Source organism: Oncorhynchus masou, chromosome 14 (assembly GCF_036934945.1).
Source record: "Oncorhynchus masou masou isolate Uvic2021 chromosome 14, UVic_Omas_1.1, whole genome shotgun sequence".
Taxonomy (NCBI): domain Eukaryota; kingdom Metazoa; phylum Chordata; class Actinopteri; order Salmoniformes; family Salmonidae; genus Oncorhynchus; species Oncorhynchus masou.
In genome coordinates this window covers 21,898,335-21,917,690 of record NC_088225.1, presented here as the reverse complement: position 1 = coordinate 21,917,690, position 19,356 = coordinate 21,898,335, and the positions used below count along the sequence as shown (strand labels likewise).

Sequence of the window (19,356 nt, the reverse complement as noted above, 5' to 3'; positions counted from 1 at the left end):
AGGAGCTTTGACTCTAAACAGGTGTGTACATTAGAGTGTACATTAGAGTGACCTCTAATGTATACTGGTGGAAAAATATTAAAGATATCTATTTATACAAAAATATACATAAATGTTTAGCCAAGCTGGCAAAATAGTGTATGCACACAGCTAAACACACATGCACAGACAAAAACACATACATACACACACCAGTACGCGTGTGCAGCCGGGTTTGGAAGGTCCGTAAGACTTCTGTCCTCTGAGTCTCTCCGTCCTGTGGATGGCGCTACCGCAAACACACACACACACGCACAGGCACACACGCACAGGCACACACACACACACTCACTCAGACACAAAGGCACACACACACACACACACACACACACACACACACACACACACACACACACACACACACACACACACACACACACACACACACACACACACACAGAGGAGCAGGTCTCTGTCTTTACTTGTACAGTAGTCCAACATATACAAATCAGGATGTATTTTCTGGGTCGAGGACAGAGAGCTGAATATAGTTTGTTGTCTATCTAGTTGGTTGTGTAGTTTGCTAACCAGTTAACTGTTATCATTGCCACAGAATAACGTCCAGCCTCTTTTTCGTAGTAGAATCTCTTCGGCCCTGTAGTCAAATCTGCAAGTGAATCTGTTCCACCCGTCCTCGTTCTTCTGTCAATGCAGTTCTACTCTGTTTCCAGTCCCCTCCTCTTCACATGCTGTCTCCTCCCCTCTTCCCAACCCGCCACTCGCATGCCTGCCCCTTCACCCCCACCACCACACGGGCACTACCATTACCTCTCTCACACACTGTCATACACAGTCACACACACACACCGACTCACACTCATGCCCGTTAAATACCCTTATATTCCTGTGAAATCCTTCAGATATTCTAACACACACTCATATACCCAACTCATTTGGTTGTCACCAACCCTGGTCCTGGAGAACTAACAGTTCTCTGATTCAACTAATCAAGGTCTTGCTGATTAGCTGACCAACAGAATCAAAGACAGAAACCTGTCCTACACACCCTCTCTCTCAGACCGGGGATGGTAGTGACCACTGCTCTAATATAACCTCATACCCCCTATTATAAACCTTACAACACATTAAGACACCCTTACGACACATTATGACACCCTTATGACACACACGTGTCCCTTCGTAGGCAGATTTCTGTGAGCCTCAGGGGCAGCTTGCAGAACAGTCTGTAGGCACAGAAGATCTCTCTACTGCCAAAACTTACTGTCCCTCAAACTCTACTTATCCTCCCAGTTGCTCTCCCTACCTGCATCTCTGCTAATCCTTACCTCTACCTCGATCTCTAGCATCCCTCTCTCCGCGTCTCTCTCTCTTCTATTCTTCACTTTGCCATTTCTCTATCTTTCTATTTCTCCTTCTATTTCTCCCTGCCTCTCTCCATCTCTCTCTCTGCATATCTGCATCTCTCTGTCTTTCTGTCCTCTGTTCATTCATTCCTATCAGCTCAGCTCATCTCTCCTCTCCCTGCCTCTGCTTTATCCTCTCTTTTCTCTCTCTTCTTCTCCTCCCTCCATTTTGTCCCTCAGTTCTAACAGCCTCCCTCCTGAAGTGTCCCCTGTAATATAACCCCTCCTTCAGACTTTGACCTCTAACCTTTCATCCCCCACCACCTCCATCTACTGTGTCTGGGGGTAACCATAGCAGTCCAGTCTTTGAAAATACCTCTCTCCCCTTTCCCTGTGAAAACTGTCATCTCTAGGTGATGACCTTAATTTGACATTAAAAACCCACAGACCCCCCTTCTTGCCCTTCACCTGTCCCCTATCCCCCACCCACCGTCACTACCTACCGGCCCAATGAGAGAGGTCAAAACCCTCACACTTGACCTTCACCTCTGACCCACAGAATAATGTCCCCTGTATGTGTAGTGTTAAATTCTCACCTCCACTCTTCTCTGTTCTGTAGAGACAGACAGTAGTCTTCAGGCAGGATGCTGTGTTACAGACTCGACCAGCTTGTGTGGTGGTAGATCTTTCTTTTATTCTATCACTTTCAACCTCTTTTTCTTATCACTCGCTGTTTATCTCTCTGATGTCTTTTTTCTCTCTCATCCTCCAACCTCTTCTCATCCTCCAACTTCTCCCTTCTTTTGCTTTGAAAAGGCTCTCTAAAATGTCACTCACAACCCCCCTCTCTCTTTTTCAATTCTTTTCTGATACTGAGATGTATTTTTCCCCACCCCCTAACACTTATTGTATAGCCCTCCTCAGGCCTAAGGCAGCCTAACCTAGAACCTCAGCCCGTCTTCCCTTTTAAAAAATGTCTTGATCGGCTGAATTCTGTTCTCACGCTCACCTATTAACTCTGTCAGGCCCTGCACCCATTATTCATTGAGAGATCAGAGGATTTGAATAGAGCTTTACAGCTCTATTATCTCTGTATGACAACAACAGCTCTTCATCTAATATCTCCAATAGATGTAGCACATGTAGTTTCAATGATGTCATATCCTCCTGCCAGTAACCACTACTAAACCCAAACAGATAAACATTATTGTATTATTAAACCACACAGAGGATGCTTTCTGTGTACGGCTGTGCCGCTGCTTGTCCTGTGAAGCATTATGTGTGTGCACTGCATGTTGCATGGGGGGGACAGGGGAGGATGGGGTATGTGTCACAGGGTTTTGGGGTAGGGGAGCGGAGTGCTTGGCATGGTCTTGCTGCATGTCTGGGATGTCGCCGTGACAACGGTTACTGCGAGCCTGTCTCACACACTCTTAACGTCACGTTGTCTGTGTGTGTTGTCTGTGCATGTGTGTGTGTGTGTGTGTGTGTTGGCTCGTGTCCATTTCTCTTATATTGACAAGACCAGAAGGTGGATAAAGGATAAATGAAAATGAAGACGTTCCCCTCCCCCTGTCCCTCAGTTTTGGTTTATCGCTTTATGGCCTGGTCTCTGTTCAACTCTGTGAATCTCCAATCCGTTACGGGGAGCTCTGTTAGTGGCAGCCAGCTGTCTGCTCTGACTGATCTAGAATCAGATTAATATCCCATAATCCTGAACTAAACCATTCAAGGGGAAAAAGCACAAAGCTGACATTGGATCAGAGTCTAACTTCATTCTACACCCTCTATCAGAAAAGGCATAAATAATGCTGTGACACTACTGAACCTGTGAGGTCCTCCTAAGTAACACAACAACGAGTGTTATTGGGGCGGCAGGGTAGCCTAGTGGTTAGAGCGTTGGACTAGTAGCCGCAAGTTCAAACCCCTGAGCTGACAAGGTTCAAATCTGTTGTTCTGCTCCTGAACAGGCAGTTAACCCACTGTTCCTAGGCCATCATGGAATATAAGAATTTGTTCTTAACTGACTTGCCTAGATAAAGGTAAAATAAATTAATATCTGTCTACAGACATGAACAAGTTAACATCCATAAGAGGAACCAACCAACTCATAGTAATGTTAACCCTTTGGCTCTCACAGGCTGTAAAGAAATAATGGTATCATTTGCCACCGCCATGGTTACATCATTTTGGTACCTAATAACTCAGCTGCCAAACAGCTGCCATAACTGGTGTAGCAGTGCCAATGACACATTGTATCGTTGACAGACAGACGTACAGAACCTGCTACAAAAAATGACAGAGCTCCCTTTCCTCCCCTTCCCTCTCCCCAACCCCCTTTCCCTGTCTCCTCACCTGGAGGTTCAGAGCACACCTATACCTCCACTTCCTGGGGGGCGGGCCCTTTTTACTCACCCACCTTCCCCCGATTGTCTCTTTCCAACAGAGGCTGCTGCGGATGGACCTCCCGGTTGCCGACGACAACTCAGTCCACTTCAACTCCACCCTGATGGCCCTGATCCGCACGGCACTGGACATCAAGATCGCCAAGGGTACGGAAGGTTTGGAACCCCTCTTTCCTGCTTGCCTTTTTCACCATCTTTTCCCCCTGTTTCTTGTCTTCCCTAGAACAGAGCAGGGCAGTCTGCTACTGTAAGGTGGTTGTGTATCGTGTACCCTGCTGTCCCTGAGACCTACATCGGTCCCTCTGCTTCTCCCACAGTGTCCTAAGTACAGCTCTTTTTCTATAGAGTTTGTATGGTTCTTATTAACCAATAGAATGTCATGTGTACTACCAGCCATACTGTCAGTGTTATAGGGTTTCAAATAGGCTACAGTTCTCATTTGGTAGACTTTGTAGAGTTCTTATGTGAAATAACAATCATAGTTTCAATGTAATTGAGTCTCACTTTATTTGGTTGGCCCAATTAAAGTGAAGATGGCCAGACATTTAATGCCCATGTCTCTGTGTTAGATGGCTCATCCACACTATATATTTAAACTGGGAGTCAAACCTCACCTCTATTAACAAACACATTCTCTTGTGTCTGTGTGCTTGTGTGTGTTTTCATGTCTGTGCGTCAATTCTTACACCTCTATGGCTCTGCTGTGTATTTGTATTGATGTGAATGTGTGTGTTTATGTGTGTGTGTTGCTATTATATATGTGTGTGTATACACTGGTGCGTGTGTGTGTGTGTGCCTGCTTGTGTGCGTGTGCCTGCTTGTGTGTGTGTGTGTTATTGTGTGTGTGTAGGAGGTGTGGACAAACACCAGATGGATGCAGAGCTGAGGAAAGAGATGATGGCGATTTGGCCCAATCTCTCCCAGAAGACCCTGGACCTCTTAGTCACGCCACATAAGTGTAAGTTGCAGTGTGTTTGGACCGCGACGCGATCCCAGTGTCTGTGTACTTCTTCATGCCACCCGAGGACAGCTTCTCTCAACCAGTCTCCTTCACTGCTGCACCCTCTGATACAGCAGGCACAGCCCCCTACACACACACACACACACACACACACACACACTTATTATGTACACATAGACACATACCAACACACGCACACAGGATCCCATGATTCCCACCAGTCCAATCCTCGAAGACGTCACACCTAATTTTGGATCTCCATCTCCAGCCTCCATACACCTCCACCAGAAAAAGCCCCATTTCCCTACAGCAGGCCATGTACCCCATCCCCCATCTCCAGTCCCCACACACCCATATAGACCCTCTTTTCTTGCACCCATATCACACCTCCACCCAACCTAACAACTGTACACAGCAGGCCTCATCCTAAAGTCCCAATGCAATACTTCCAACAGCCCATTCCACTGATTCCAGGCCTGTTCTGTAGGCCCAACATCACGCATCCACCGGATCCAATACCAGCAGGCTGTCTGCCCAGCTCTGTGCCTGAGATCAGGGGGTGCCTCTCTATAGACCAACTCTCTATAGTAGTCTTTTCACTCCAGGGGTTTAGTTCATACAGTAGTACAGTAGGTCAGAACACTCCAGGGGTATAGTTCATACAGTACTACTGTAGGTCAGAACACTCCAGGGGTTTAGTTCATACAGTAGTACAGTAGGTCAGAACACTCCAGGGGTTTAGTTTATACAGTACTACTGTAGTCAGAACACTCCAGGGGTTTAGTTTATACAGTACTACTGTAGGTCAGAACACTCCAGGGGTTTAGTTCATACAGTACTACTGTAGGTCAGAACACTCCAGGGGTTTAGTTTATACAGTACTACAGTAGGTCAGAACACTCCAGGGGTTAGGTCAGAACACAATAGTTTATACAGTACTACTGTAGGTCAGAACACTCCAGGGGTTTAGTTCATACAGTACTACTGTAGGTCAGAACACTCCAGGGGTTTAGTTCATACAGTAGTACAGTAGGTCAGAACACTCCAGGGGTTTAGTTCATACAGTACTACTGTAGGTCAGAACACTCCAGGGGTTTAGTTCATACAGTACTACTGTAGGTCAGAACACTCCAGGGGTTTAGTTCATACAGTACTACTTTAGGTCAGAACACTGGCTGTTATACATGTCGGAGAAATACATACAGGAGTAGAAGGAATGCACAAGTGCCAAAGCACTAGTTGCTATGTAGATATTAGATGTATTTTATATGAAAGGAAGCATGATTTACAGTATAGGTAAAGGCATCTGGGTAAGGTGTGTTATAGCTACTCACCAGATTGCTAATTGTACCACATTTTACCAAAATGCACAGGCTTCTGTGCCCTGCTAATAACGTTCAAACCAAATTGAAATAAAATGTGTGGTAATTTAGCATGCTGGTAAACGGTGTACAGAAATGGCCAATAGCATAATGCTGGTGAACGGTGTACAGAAATGGCCAATAGCATAATGCTGGTGAACGGTGTACAGAAATGGCCAATAGCATAATGCTGGTGAACAGTGTACAGAAATGGCCAATAGCATAATGCTGGTGAACGGTGTACAGAAATGGCCAGTAGCATAATGCTGGTAAACGGTGTACAGAAATGGCCAATAGCATAATGCTGGTAAACGGTGTACAGAAATGACCAATAGCATAATGCTGGTGAACGGTGTACAGAAATGGCCAATAGCATAATGCTGGTGAACGGTGGTACAGAAATGGCCAATAGCATAATGCTGGTGAACGGTGTACAGAAATGGCCAATAGCATAATGCTGGTAAACGGTGTACAGAAATGGCCAATAGCATAATGCTGGTGAACAGTGTACAGAAATGGCCAATAGCATAATGCTGGTAAACGGTGTACAGAAATGGCCAATAGCATAATGCTGGTAAACGGTGTACAGAAATGACCAATAGCATAATGCTGGTGAACGGTGTACAGAAATGGCCAATAGCATAATGCTGGTGAACGGTGTACAGAAATGGCCAATAGCATAATGCTGGTAAACGGTGTACAGAAATGGCCAATAGCATAATGCTGGTGAACAGTGTACAGAAATGGCCAATAGCATAATGCTGGTAAACGGTGTACAGAAATGGCCAATAGCATAATGCTGGTAAACGGTGTACGGAAATGGCCAATAGCATAATGCTGGTAAACGGTGTACAGAAATGGCCAGTAGCATAATGCTGGTAAACGGTGTACAGAAATGGCCAATAGCATAATGCTGGTAAACGGTGTACGGAAATGGCCAATAGCATAATGCTGGTGAACGGTGTACAGAAATGGCCAGTAGCATAATGCTGGTAAACAGTGTACAGAAATGGCCAGTAGCATAATGCTGGTAAACGGTGTACAGAAATGGCCAATAGCATAATGCTGGTAAACGGTGTATAGAAATGGCCAATAGCATAATGCTGGTGAACACACTTTTTTGAATTGGACTTTAGGCCCTTTTATTGTGAAGATGTGATCTGCTGTAGAAACCTGGAAATGACTTTCTTTCAAAGACTGTTATCGCACTTTTTTTCTATTTTGAAGCTCTGTTTTGTTTATGTGTTTGGAGATAACAAAGTACAAGGTCCAAATTGAACTTAGTAAAACATGTCCACCTTCTATTGAGAAGTAGAGGGGGAACCATCGGTCCTGCCTCAGAATGCCAAAACAGCATCAAAACAGCCCCAGCTGTTCTGTTGGTACTGTCCAGTCCTCTACCAGGTCCCCCATCTACACAATGAAGTGGTCTTGAGGCTTGTCTTCTGATTGAAGACCACCAGTCAGTAGAAAAACAGTTATGTCTAGAAAAGATGTAAAGAAAGAAAGACTACAGTTCACCAGAGAAAGAGAAAATGTGACACATGATCATTTTTTATTCCGAGTCTGTTTGTGAAAAGACTATCAGCTCTGTGTCCGTGTATATGTGTGTATTTGTCTGTGTGAGTGTGTCTCTCTCTCTGCGTGCGTGCTTCGTCCCCTCTACTCCCATCCCTCTCGCTCAGGGTCCCATACGTAGTGGTCTAATCTTGCAGGGTAACTTGTCCCTCTCTCAGCAGCAACAGACCTGACGGTGGGGAAGATCTACGCTGCCATGATGATCATGGAGTACTACAGGCAGAGCAAGGCCAAGCGCTCGCAGGCGCGGCTAGAGGCGGAGCAGGTACAACTACTGTCCCTAGGAACCATCCCCAAACCTTCAGACCACGCAGACTGACTGAGGGCAGAGTCAGACTGGCTAGAAATACAGGGGTCAAAGCGGAGCTGTGACAACCCATAACCACGCCCACCCACAGTCTTACTATAGCATTTACTCACTACGTTATTGTAAGGTCACTTGTTATCATTGACCTCACCTGGCTAAAGGTTAGAGGTCAAAGGTTAGAGGACCACTGCCATTGGGTTTACCCACTCTAGTCTTGCCTTTCTGTGTTCTTCCATCCTCCCTTCCTTCCTGACTCTCTCTGCAGTTAGTCGGTATAAAACTCTGTGAGGCCCTCTGGTGGACAAAGTATGTCACTGGTCCATGTTATATTACATTTTTACATGATATTATATTATTCCTAGAGCATCTGTACAGAAAACCAGCAGATTATATTTCAAGCACTGAATCACAATTATTTCTAAAGAAGAGGCACTTTTCTTGCTATAGAGAACCCTCTCGATCACATTGAATTGGTTTGGGCTGGGTGTCTTTGTCACAGCTCCGGATGGCGAAGACTGTACAACGTTAATGTACATTCTTCACCTAAGCCTGTTCCTCTTTATCCTCCCTTTCCCTGGCTGTGAATCCACTGCTGGTGATGATGATGATGATGATGATGATGATGCTTGTCTTCCCAAGCCTTTTAGCCACACCCTGGCCTTGGACTGTTGCCCTACACCCTGGACTGTAGCATTGCACTGTAGCCCCCTATTCCCTGTTGACAGAGAGAATGCATATACAACCAATACAATGGATCTTGTGTTTACGTAGTCACATGTGAAGCCACTGACGATAAAACGTTCAAATTGTAGCAGTATTTGTAACACAGTTACAGAAACATTTTAAGTGTAAAGTAAAAGATGACGTTTTAAATTGCGGAGATGGTTTTTATTTTGTTTTATTTGTATTTCTCACACACACACAAACACGGTTTCCTATTTTACAGACAGAGTCCTACTCCTCCTCTCCTCCTGCTCCTCCTCTCTCACTGCACTCGAAGCATGCCACTTTCCCTGCTCTGCTATGGCCTCCTGCTACCACTCTCTTTACACAACTCTCAGCCATGTCAATTCCTCATGACTTCATTTCTACCATCTGGCATTCCTTCCTTGTAGGATAGCACAAGGAAGAGGTTGGCCGTGAAGGGATAGTCTCTAAATTCAAAGTTTAAACAATGATCTTAACTATTTTTCTCTGACACATGATGTGAAGGGCGTGAGAGAGGCAGGATATTGAAAGATCTAGGAGTTAGTGGAGAGAGTCTGGCTCTGTCTGAGCTTTAAAAACTGACCTCAAGCCTGCCTTAGCCATGTGTATAGATATACGTACATGCTTTTTGAAGAGTTGGTTGGATGGGACCTACAGTATGAGTCAGGGGACAGTTTGATTGGATAAGTCACAGGAACAAGATGGAGCTATCGAAGGAGGATACCATCTCAACAACTGTAGAAACCACCCTCCATCACCTGTTAAACTACAATAGAAGACTCATAAGACAAGCTGAGAAGACTCCAGAGTTGGTCGCCCAATACTTAGTCAAGTCATTGAACATTTGACCATGGCCATGTCATATCCTTGGTCTTCATTCACAACCACACCACCCAGCTGGTCCTCGTGCTTTTACTCTAATGCTCCCAAGGTGTACTTACCCGTGACCACAAACATGTACAGAGCACAAACACTCACACACTGGAGTTTCTTGGGCAACAAATTTTATCAAACTTTTCAGACTCTTCAGCATGCTCACATGACATGTCATAGGCCGATGACGATAATTGATGGTGTCACTGCAACATCCTCATCCAATCGTCGCCCATCCTGCTCTCCAGCCAATGTCTGCTCTGCCACCCTTTACCCCTACACATCCTCTCCCCTCTCCCCTGTACCCCTCTCTACACCTCCTCTTATTGAGCTGCCCCTCACTCTCCTCCCCCTTGCACCCCCACCTCTCTTCCCCTCCTTCCCAACCCCCACCCCTGCTGCTACTTGCTGGACAGGAGGAGTGGACTTCCCTCCCCCTTGCACCATCTCAGACAGTATTATTACCATAGTGTTAGATAAGGAGAGACATAGTGAAGGGAAGCATCCATCCCAGTAATGAGCGTTTCTTCCCTGCATGATTCCAGGTAGAGCTTGTTGCCATAGTTAAGCATGTGCATCATGATGTGAGACTAGGGGTTGGACCTGGAGAATGGGAATACCCTTGCTTCGAATGGTTCAGGTTCAGACAAGAACTGTTCCAAGTGTTTAGAAATGACGATTGGACAAATATTGTTTGGGAAAGTATTTGTGTGCTATTTCCTTGTATGACCTGGAACCTTCGTGATCCATCCACTTTAAACGTGACCCTCCATGGCTCGTGAAATCCTTAAACCAAAACAGCTACTTCCCATTGATAATCCGTTCCAGCTAGCGGGTATATACTGTCCCAGGAGTGGCCCACTGCCGGCATGGTTTACGGCCCACAGCTGGAAACCAAATGTGGCCCAACAACATTTTCCCAGATATCTTACGGACATAAAAGTAGCAGTTGGTCAGTTTTAAGTGGATGTGTAATAACTGAATGACACTGTATGTGGTTATTTTCACCTACACTAAGAAAAACAGGTGCTATCCAGAACCTAAAAGAGTTCTTAAGCTGTCCCCATAGGAGAACCATTTGATGAACCCTTTTTGGTTCCAGATGTAACCCTTTTGGTTCCAGGTAGAAACCCTTTGGGTTCTATGTAAACCCCTTCTACAAAGGGTTCTTCCTGGAACCATTTTTTTTTTCCTATGTGGACATCTAAAGAACCCTTTGGAACCCTTTTTTCCAACAGGTCTACTCCCAGTCATCTTCTTCCTCTCTCTTTTTCATCCTTCCTCTATCCCTCTTTGTGTCCCCTTTCTCTCTCGATATTCACTCACATGGACTTCTACCTCTATTCTTTCCTTTTCTCATCCTCTCCTCCTGTCTTCCTGGGTTGTGTATTGAATGGCACCTTTTTGATGTTATAGTGCACTTCTTTTGAATCAAAGCCTAGGTGAAAATCATAAATAGTGTGTCATTTGAGATGTGTTCCTATGAGCAACATGCAAATTGTCTGATCAGATAAAAAATACTGTAGACAAAGACCTTAGTTAATGCCAGACAAATCCAGACCTCTTTGTAGCATCCAACGGAACACTTCCAAATCCATAGCTAGGTACTGTATACTGTAGGTCATATACAGTGGCTATGGCTCTGGTTAATGCCCTTCATTCATGGTGACCTGGAAGTAGATGATTCATTGGCATGAGCCTTCCATTCTCACATTTACAACAGGACTCCAACTCCCCTCCCAGAATGCGCTCTGGCTCAGTCAGCCCCTGCTGACTGAAACCCTCCCTCCCCCTGGATGCTGTGACCTGCTCTGAACTCACTTTCTTCTCCACCTTCCCCATTTCCTGTATGTCTACCTTAAAGCCGGCGGCCATGTTGTATCTCACACAGAATCGAACGACATTACTGTTTCAGCGCGTGGAGCCGCCCTCCCCCATCCAGGATGGGCCTCTCTGCCTCCCTCCTACCCAACCGGCAGACCCCGTCAACACCCTGTGAGTAGACCCCTGCCCCCCCCCCCAACTCTCTCTCTGGGTCTCTCTCTCTGTCCTCTCCCTCTCTCTCTGTTTTCTCTCTCCCTCTTTCTCTGCAGCCAGAGGGAGGATGGGTAGTGGAGTGTCATCCACGAGAAGGAGGAGCAGGACGACACGCTGGGCGGACACGCCTCATGTGTAGAGGACCTGTGTGTGTATGTGTGTGTGTAGTGTGTTCAGAAAGGCTGGTGTATGGGTTTGTGGGGATGAGTGCATTCAGTTAGCCTCATACAAGTGCTGAATGCAAGGGTCTGATGAAGGTGATGTATATGGAGCCTGGTTTGTGTGTATGCATGCGTGTGTCTGTGTTTGCCTATCCGTGTGTATATATGTCCCGGGTCTGACTGTGTGTGTGTGTTGTAGACCGGTGGAGGGATGTGGTGTGTGTGTGTGTGCGCAAGGGGCCTGTCTGACTGTCTGTGTGTTGTAGACCGGTGGAGGGGGGTTCCAGAGAGCCAGTCGTGGGTGACAGTGCGGGCTCAGGAGATGTCCCAGAGAGTAGGCAGCTGGAGTCCTGAGGGACAGCATTCTGGACAGGAGGATGGCCTGGACAGCAGGCATAACTCGCAGGTAACACATACACACAGGTGCGCACGCACACACACACACACACACACACCAGCCTCAAGAAGAATCCCTGGACAACAGACATAACTCAGAAGTGTATATACACACACATGCATACGCACAAATACAGATCAATACAGTACGTGCATGTAACATGTACAGTATGTCATTGCACACAAGAACACACTAATAAATGGTTCCCAGTAAACATGAAATAGTGATTTTATTTCATGCTATTCATGTTTCATGTTGTCTGAACATCCACATCATTTCATTGGACTGGTTCATATAGAGCTCGTGTCCTGGTGCTCTTTCCTTACAGGATATTTAGGGTCATCATTGTTGAATCAACTCGTACACCGCTGGCTCTGTTTTAGTCCTGCCTATTGTCCAATTCCATATGGTCCCTACAGCTCCTCTCCCCTATAGGCACTTAGACAGATCTGAAAGGTGTAGAGGTGTAAGCAATACAGAACATTCATCTAATGGCTTTGAGTCATTACTAATCCTTTCAGATCTACATGAAGGGCCCAGGAGTTAGAGTTAGAGTTATTGGGAAAATGTGAACATGATGGTTTCCCTATAACCTGCCCTGATTGGCTATGCCTGCTTAAACCCTCCCACCATTCACATCCCATACCCATCTATCCCCCTCAGCCCCCAGGCCCACAACCTCCAAGCCCTCATCCCCCAAGCACACAGCCCCCAAACCCTCATCCCCCAAGCCCTAAATAACATAATATTATCAAAATCTAAATCCGTCTGTTTTGTTGTATTGGCTGCGTCTCAATCCACCGGATACGCCATGTTGACCTTCTGCATTTGTGGTGAAAAGTGGCAGAACAACAGCACTGTTTGTCAGACCAGGAGACATCCCGAAAATCGGTCTTCTCACGAAAACGTCTATAGCGTCCAAATGATGGTGTTCTCCGTTTTGCTTTACGACACCCACAAGTGTCACTGGACTTGTCTGAAAGTAACCCAGTACCGGTTTAAAAAAGGAATTGAAGTATGCTATATATATACAAAAGTATGTGAACACCTCTTCAAATTAGTGGATTCGGCTGTTTCAGCCAAACCCGTTGCTGACAGGTGTATAAAATCAAGCACACAGCCATGCAATCTCCATAGACAAACATTGGCAGTAGAATGACCTTACTGAAGAGCTCAGTGACACTGCGCTCAGTGAAGAGCTTAGTGTCACAGTGACTTTCAACGTGGCACCGTCATAGGATGCCACCTTTCCAACAAGTCAGTTCGTCAAATTTCTTTCCTGCTAGAGCTGCTCTGGTCAACTGTAAGTGCTGTTATTGTGAAGTGGCAATGTCTAGGAGCAACAATGGCTCAGCCGCAAAGTGGTAGGCCGCACAAGCTCACAGAACGGGACCGCCGAGTGCTGATGTGTGTAGCGCGTAAAACTCGTCTGTCCTCGGTTGCATCAAGTTCCAAACGGCTTCTGGAAGCAACGTCAGCACAAGAACTGTTCATTTTTTTTGTTATTATTATTTTTTATTTGTTTTAGGGTGTAGATCAGCTTTAATATTCCAGATAGATTGTAGCTTCCATCAATGTAATTGTATGCATCAGTTCCAATCCCCCATATGTTTTGGGTAAATATATATGTATATATTGCCAGTCAAAGGTTCGGTTTGGACACACCTACTCATTCAAGCGTTTTTCTTTATTTTTACTAGACATCAAAACTATGAAATAGCACATATGGAATAATGTAGTAGGTGTGTTTTTTTTCTCCTCTGAACAGTTGATGTTGAGATATGAGTCTTACTCTGTGAAGCATTTATTTGGGTTTCAATTTCTGAGAATGGTAACTCTAATGAAATGTTCTTCTGCAGCAGAGGTAACTCTGGGTTTCCATTCCTGTGGAGATCCTCATGAGAGCCAGTTTCATTATAGCGCTTGATGGTTTTTGCGACTGCACTTGAAGAAACTTTCAAAGTTCTTGACATGTTCTTAATTGGCTGACCTTCATGTCTTAAAGTAATGATGGACTGTCGTTTCTCTTTACTTATTAGAGCTGTTCTTGCCATAATATGGACTTGGTCTTTTACCAAATAGGGCTATCTTCTTTATACCATCCCTACTTTGTCACAACACAACTGATTTGCTCAAATACATTAAGAAAGGAAATAAATTCCACAAATGTACTTTGAACAAGGCACACCTGTTAACCTTATATGAAATGCATTCCAGATGGCTACCTCATGAAGCTGGTTGAGAGAATGTCAAAAGTGTGCAAAGCTGTCATCAAGGCAAAGGGTGGCTACTTTAAAGTATCTCAAATAGAAAATATATTTTCATTTGTTTAACACTTTTTTTGGGCTACTACATGATTCCATATGTGTTATTACATAGTTTTGATGTCTTCAATATTATTCTACAATGTAGAACATAGTAAAAATAAAGAAAAACTTGGAATGAGTAGGTGTGTCCGAACTTTGTACTGGTACTGTATATATTTGTTTATATACACCTAAATCAAAAAGCTAAATGATCCATGGTATGACCATCTTAAAACAATTCCATGTGTTAGCTTAGACTTTTAGAGTTTAAATTTGAACTTAAATGGGGTAGGGGTGTCCCAGGGATACAGGATAGCACGGACCAAGCCCTCAGGCCCCAATCCCTCTATCCCCAAGCCCCCTGCGCTGAAGCCCCCTGCACCGAAGCCCCCTGCGCTGAAGCCCCCTGCACCGAAGCCCCCTGCACTGAAGCCCCCTATACCGAAGCCCCCTGCACCGAAGCCCCCTGTACCGAAGCCCCCCGCACCGAAGCCCCCTGTACCGAAGCCCCCTGTACCGAAGCCCCTACACCGAAGCCCCCTGTACCGAAGCCCCTATACCGAAGCCCAATGTACCGAAGCCCCTACACCGAAGCCCCCTGTACCGAAGCCCCCTACACCGAAGCCCCCTGTACCGAAGCCCCCTGTACCGAAGCCCCCTGCACCGAAGCCCCTGTACCGAAGCCCCTGCACCGAAGCCCCTGTACCGAAGCCCCTGTACCGAAGCCCCCTACACCGAAGCCCCTGTACCCGAAGACCCCTATACCGAAGCCCCCTGTACCGAAGACCCCTGTACCGAAGCCCCCTGCACCGAAGCCCCCTGCACCGAAGCCCCTGCACCGAAGCCCCTATACCGAAGCCCCCTGCACCGAAGCCCCTGTACCGAAGCCCCTGCACCGAAGCCCCTGTACCGAAGCCCCTGTACCGAAGCCCCCTGTACCGAAGCCCCTGCACCGAAGCCCCCTGTACCGAAGCCCCCTATACCGAAGCCCCCTGTACCGAAGCCCCTACAACGAAGCCCCCTACACCGAAGCCCCCTGTACCGAAGCCCCCTACACCGAAGCCCCCTGTACCGAAGCCCCCTACACCGAAGCCCCCTGTACCGAAGACCCCTATACCGAAGCCCCCTGTACCGAAGACCCCTGTACCGAAGCCCCTGCACCGAAGCCCCCTGCACCGAAGCCCCTGCACCGAAGCCCCCTATACCCCTGTACCGAAGCCCCTGCACCGAAGCCCCTGTACCGAAGCCCCTGCACCGAAGCCCCCTGTACCGAAGCCCCCTGTACCGAAGCCCCTGCACCGAAGCCCCTGTACCGAAGCCCCTACACCGAAGCCCCTGTACCGAAGCCCCTACACCGAAGCCCCCTGTACCGAAGCCCCCTACACCGAAGCCCCTGTACCGAAGCCCCTGTACCGAAGCCCCCTGCACCGAAGCCCCCTGCACCGAAGCCCCCTGCACCGAAGCCCCCTGTACCGAAGCCCCCTGCACCGAAGCCCCCTGTACCGAAGCCCCCTGTACCGAAGCCCCCTGCACCGAAGCCCCCTGTACCGAAGCCCCCTATACCGAAGCCCCTGTACCGAAGCCCCTTCACCGAAGCCCCCTGTACCGAAGCCCCCTGCACCGAAGCCCCCTGCACCGAAGCCCCCTGCACCGAAGCCCCCTGTACCGAAGCCCCCTGCACCGAAGCCCCCTGCACCGAAGCCCCTACATCAAATTCCCCTGTACCGAAGCCCCCTGTACCGAAGCCCCTGTACCGAAGCCCCTGTACCGAAGCCCCTGTACCGAAGCCCCCTACACCGAAGCCCCCTGTACCCGAAGCCCCTACACCAAATTCCCCTGTACCGAAGCCCCTATACCGAAGCCCCCTGTACCGAAGCCCCCTGTACCGAAGCCCCTGTACCGAAGCCCCCTACATCAAATTCCCCTGTACCGAAGCCCCCTGTACCGAAGCCCCTGTACCGAAGCCCCCTACACCGAAGCCCCCTGTACCGAAGCCCCCTGCACCGAAGCCCCTACATCAAATTCCCCTGTACCGAAGCCCCCTACACCGAAGCCCCTACACCGAAGCCCCTGTACCAAAGCCCCTACACCGAAGCCCCTGTACCGAAGCCCCCTGTACCGAAGCCCCCTGTACCGAAGCTCCCTACATCAAATTCCCCTGTACCGAAGCCCCTACACCGAAGCCCCCTGTACCGAAGCCCCCTACACCGAAGCCCCCTGTACCGAAGCCCCCTGCACCGAAGCCCCCTGCACCGAAGCCCCCTTTACCGAAGACCGCTGCACCGATGCCCCCTATACCGAAGACCGCTGTACCGAAGCCCCTGCACCGAAGCCCCTATACCGAAGCCCCTACATCAAATTCCCCTGTACCGAAGCCCCCTGCACCGAAGCCCCTGTACCGAAGCCCCTGCACCGAAGCCCCTATACCGAAGACCACTACATCAAATTCCCCTGTGCCGAAGCCCCCTGCACCGAAGCCCCCTATACCGAAGCCCCCTGCACCGAAGCCCCCTATACCGAAGACCCCTACATCAAATTCCCCTGTACCGAAGCCCCCTGCACCGAAGCCCCCTATACCGAAGCCCCCTGCACCGAAGCCCCCTATACCGAAGACCCCTACATCAAATTCCCCTGTACCGAAGCCCCCTGCACCGAAGCCCCCTATACCGAAGCCCCTGCACCGAAGCCCCTATACCGAAGACCCCTACATCAAATTCCCTGTACCCCTACACCGAAGCCCCCTGCACCGAAGCCCCTGCACCGAAGCCCCTATACCGAAGCCCCCTATACCCGAAGCCCCTGCACCGAAGCCCCTATACCGAAGACCCCTACATCAAATTCCCCTGTACCGAAGCCCCCTGCACCGAAGCCCCTATACCGAAGCCCCCTGCACCGAAGCCCCTATACCGAAGACCCCTACATCAAATTCCCCTGTACCGAAGCCCCTGCACCGAAGCCCCCTATACCGAAGCCCCCTGCACCGAAGCCCCTATACCGAAGACCCCTACATCAAATTCCCCTGTACCGAAGCCCCTATACCGAAGCTCCCAATACCGAAGCCCCCTGCACCGAAGCCCCTATCCGAAGCCCCTGCACCGAAGCCCCCTATACCGAAGCCCCCTGCACCGAAGCCCCCTGCACCGAATCCCCCTGCACCGAAGCCCCTGCACGAAGCCCCCTGCACAAGCCCCCTGCACCGAAGCCCCTGCACCGAAGCCCCCTGCACCGAAGCCACCTGCACCGAAGCCCCCTGCACCGAAGCCCCTATACCGAAGACCCCTACATCAAATTCCCCTGTACCGAAGCCCCCTGCACCGAAGCCCCTATACCGAAGCCCCCTGCACCGAAGCCCCCTATACCGAAGACCCCTACATCAAATTCCCCTGTACCGAAGCCCCCTATACCGAAGCTCCCAATACCGAAGCCCCCTGCACCGAAGCCCCCTGCTCCGAAGCCCCCTGCACCGAAGCCCCCTATACCGAAGCCCCCTGCACCGAAGCCCCCTGCACCGAATCCTCCTGCACCGAAGCCCCTGCACCGAAGCCCCCTGCCCCCCTGCACCGAAGCCCCTGCACCGAAGCCACCTGCACCGAAGCCCCCTGCACCGAAGCCCCCTGCACCGAAGCCCCTGCACCGAAGCCCCTGCACCGAAGCCCCCTGCTCCGAAGCCCCCTGCACCGAAGCCCCCTATAGCCCCCTGAAGCCCCTGCACCGAAGCCCCCTGCACCGAATCCCCCTGCACCGAAGCCCCCTGCACCGAAGCCCCCTGCACCGAAGCCCCTGCACCGAAGCCCCCTGCACCGAAGCCCCCTGCACCGAAGCCCCCTGCACCGAAGCCACCTGCACCGAAGCCCCCTGCACCGAAGCCCCCTGCACTGAAACCCCATGCCTCAGCCTCAGCAGTTCCTGCTCTTGATCCAAGTCCAAGTCCTAGCTCCTAGACCACAGCCCTAGCCCCTCGCACTAGATCTAAACCTAGTCTTAAACCTTCCCCCGTCCCCATTTCCCAGGCTCAAACCCCCGTCTCTCCCAAACTACACTACATGCTACTGTACACCACAGGAAGCTGCTGAGGGGAAGATGGCTCATAACAATAGCTGGAACGGAGCAAATGGAATGTCATCAAACACATGGAAACCATGGAAACCATGTGTTTGATGTATTTGATACTATTCCATTAATTCCAATCCAACCATTAACACGAGCCCGTCCTCCCCAATTAAGGTCCCACCAACCTCCTGTGCTGTGCACACTACATTCCCCCACACTCACGTGGGATAAAGGATGACAAACACATCATTGTCCCCGTCATATTCCTTCATCACAGTCACGCCCGTTCTCACTCTATTTTGCAGACGGTAGAGATGAGAGAGATGGGGCGTGACGGTTACTCGGATACCGAGCACTTTCAGCCAATGGAAGGCCACGGAAGGGCCGCTTCCATGCCACGCCTTCCAGGCGACAACCAAGTGAGCACCCCTCATTTCCTCTCCTCCCTCCCTCTCTCGCTCCCTCTATCTTTCTATCTCCTTGACTCAATCTCCACGATAAGCTACATGACTCGAGACACACAAAGACTAGAGACAGACTATTTATAATCCAACACAGTGCATAACAAAATACTATAAAACATTGCTGAAAATGGACACGTGACACTTTCAAGCATATTTGTTTTTATAAATGCATGGTATTTGACGTGATATCATGCATTTTGACGATAGCTCCCCTTTCTATGCTGTTGAAATATTGCCCATAGGATGTTTGCCAGACAGATTTACAGGTAAGTCTTACAGACTACCATACCAAACACCCCAACACCCCACTCTTCCTCCCCTCTCCTCTCCTCTTCTCCTCCTCTACACTCATCCCCTACTGCATGGAGGTGTATTACTGTGGTTGTCCCTTCTCATCCAGTACCA

The 19,356-nt window shown here is 48.9% G+C and overlaps 1 protein-coding gene and 1 pseudogene across 1 annotated transcript in view; both read left to right on the top strand.

The window, feature by feature from the left end:
* Positions 1-19,356, top strand: part of LOC135554533 (Ig mu chain C region membrane-bound form-like) — a 526,132-nt pseudogene that overhangs the window by 345,695 nt on the left and 161,081 nt on the right.
* LOC135554531 (voltage-dependent P/Q-type calcium channel subunit alpha-1A-like) overlaps positions 1-19,356 on the top strand; it is a 186,226-nt gene that overhangs the window by 145,080 nt on the left and 21,790 nt on the right. The window contains exons 40-46 of the mRNA XM_064986875.1: positions 3,790-3,904; positions 4,599-4,706; positions 7,807-7,913; positions 11,428-11,531; positions 11,755-11,766; positions 12,011-12,140; positions 18,793-18,906. Of these exons, the coding sequence (XP_064842947.1) occupies positions 3,790-3,904; positions 4,599-4,706; positions 7,807-7,913; positions 11,428-11,531; positions 11,755-11,766; positions 12,011-12,140; positions 18,793-18,906 (690 nt within the window). The remainder of the gene's footprint in view (positions 1-3,789; positions 3,905-4,598; positions 4,707-7,806; positions 7,914-11,427; positions 11,532-11,754; positions 11,767-12,010; positions 12,141-18,792; positions 18,907-19,356) is intronic.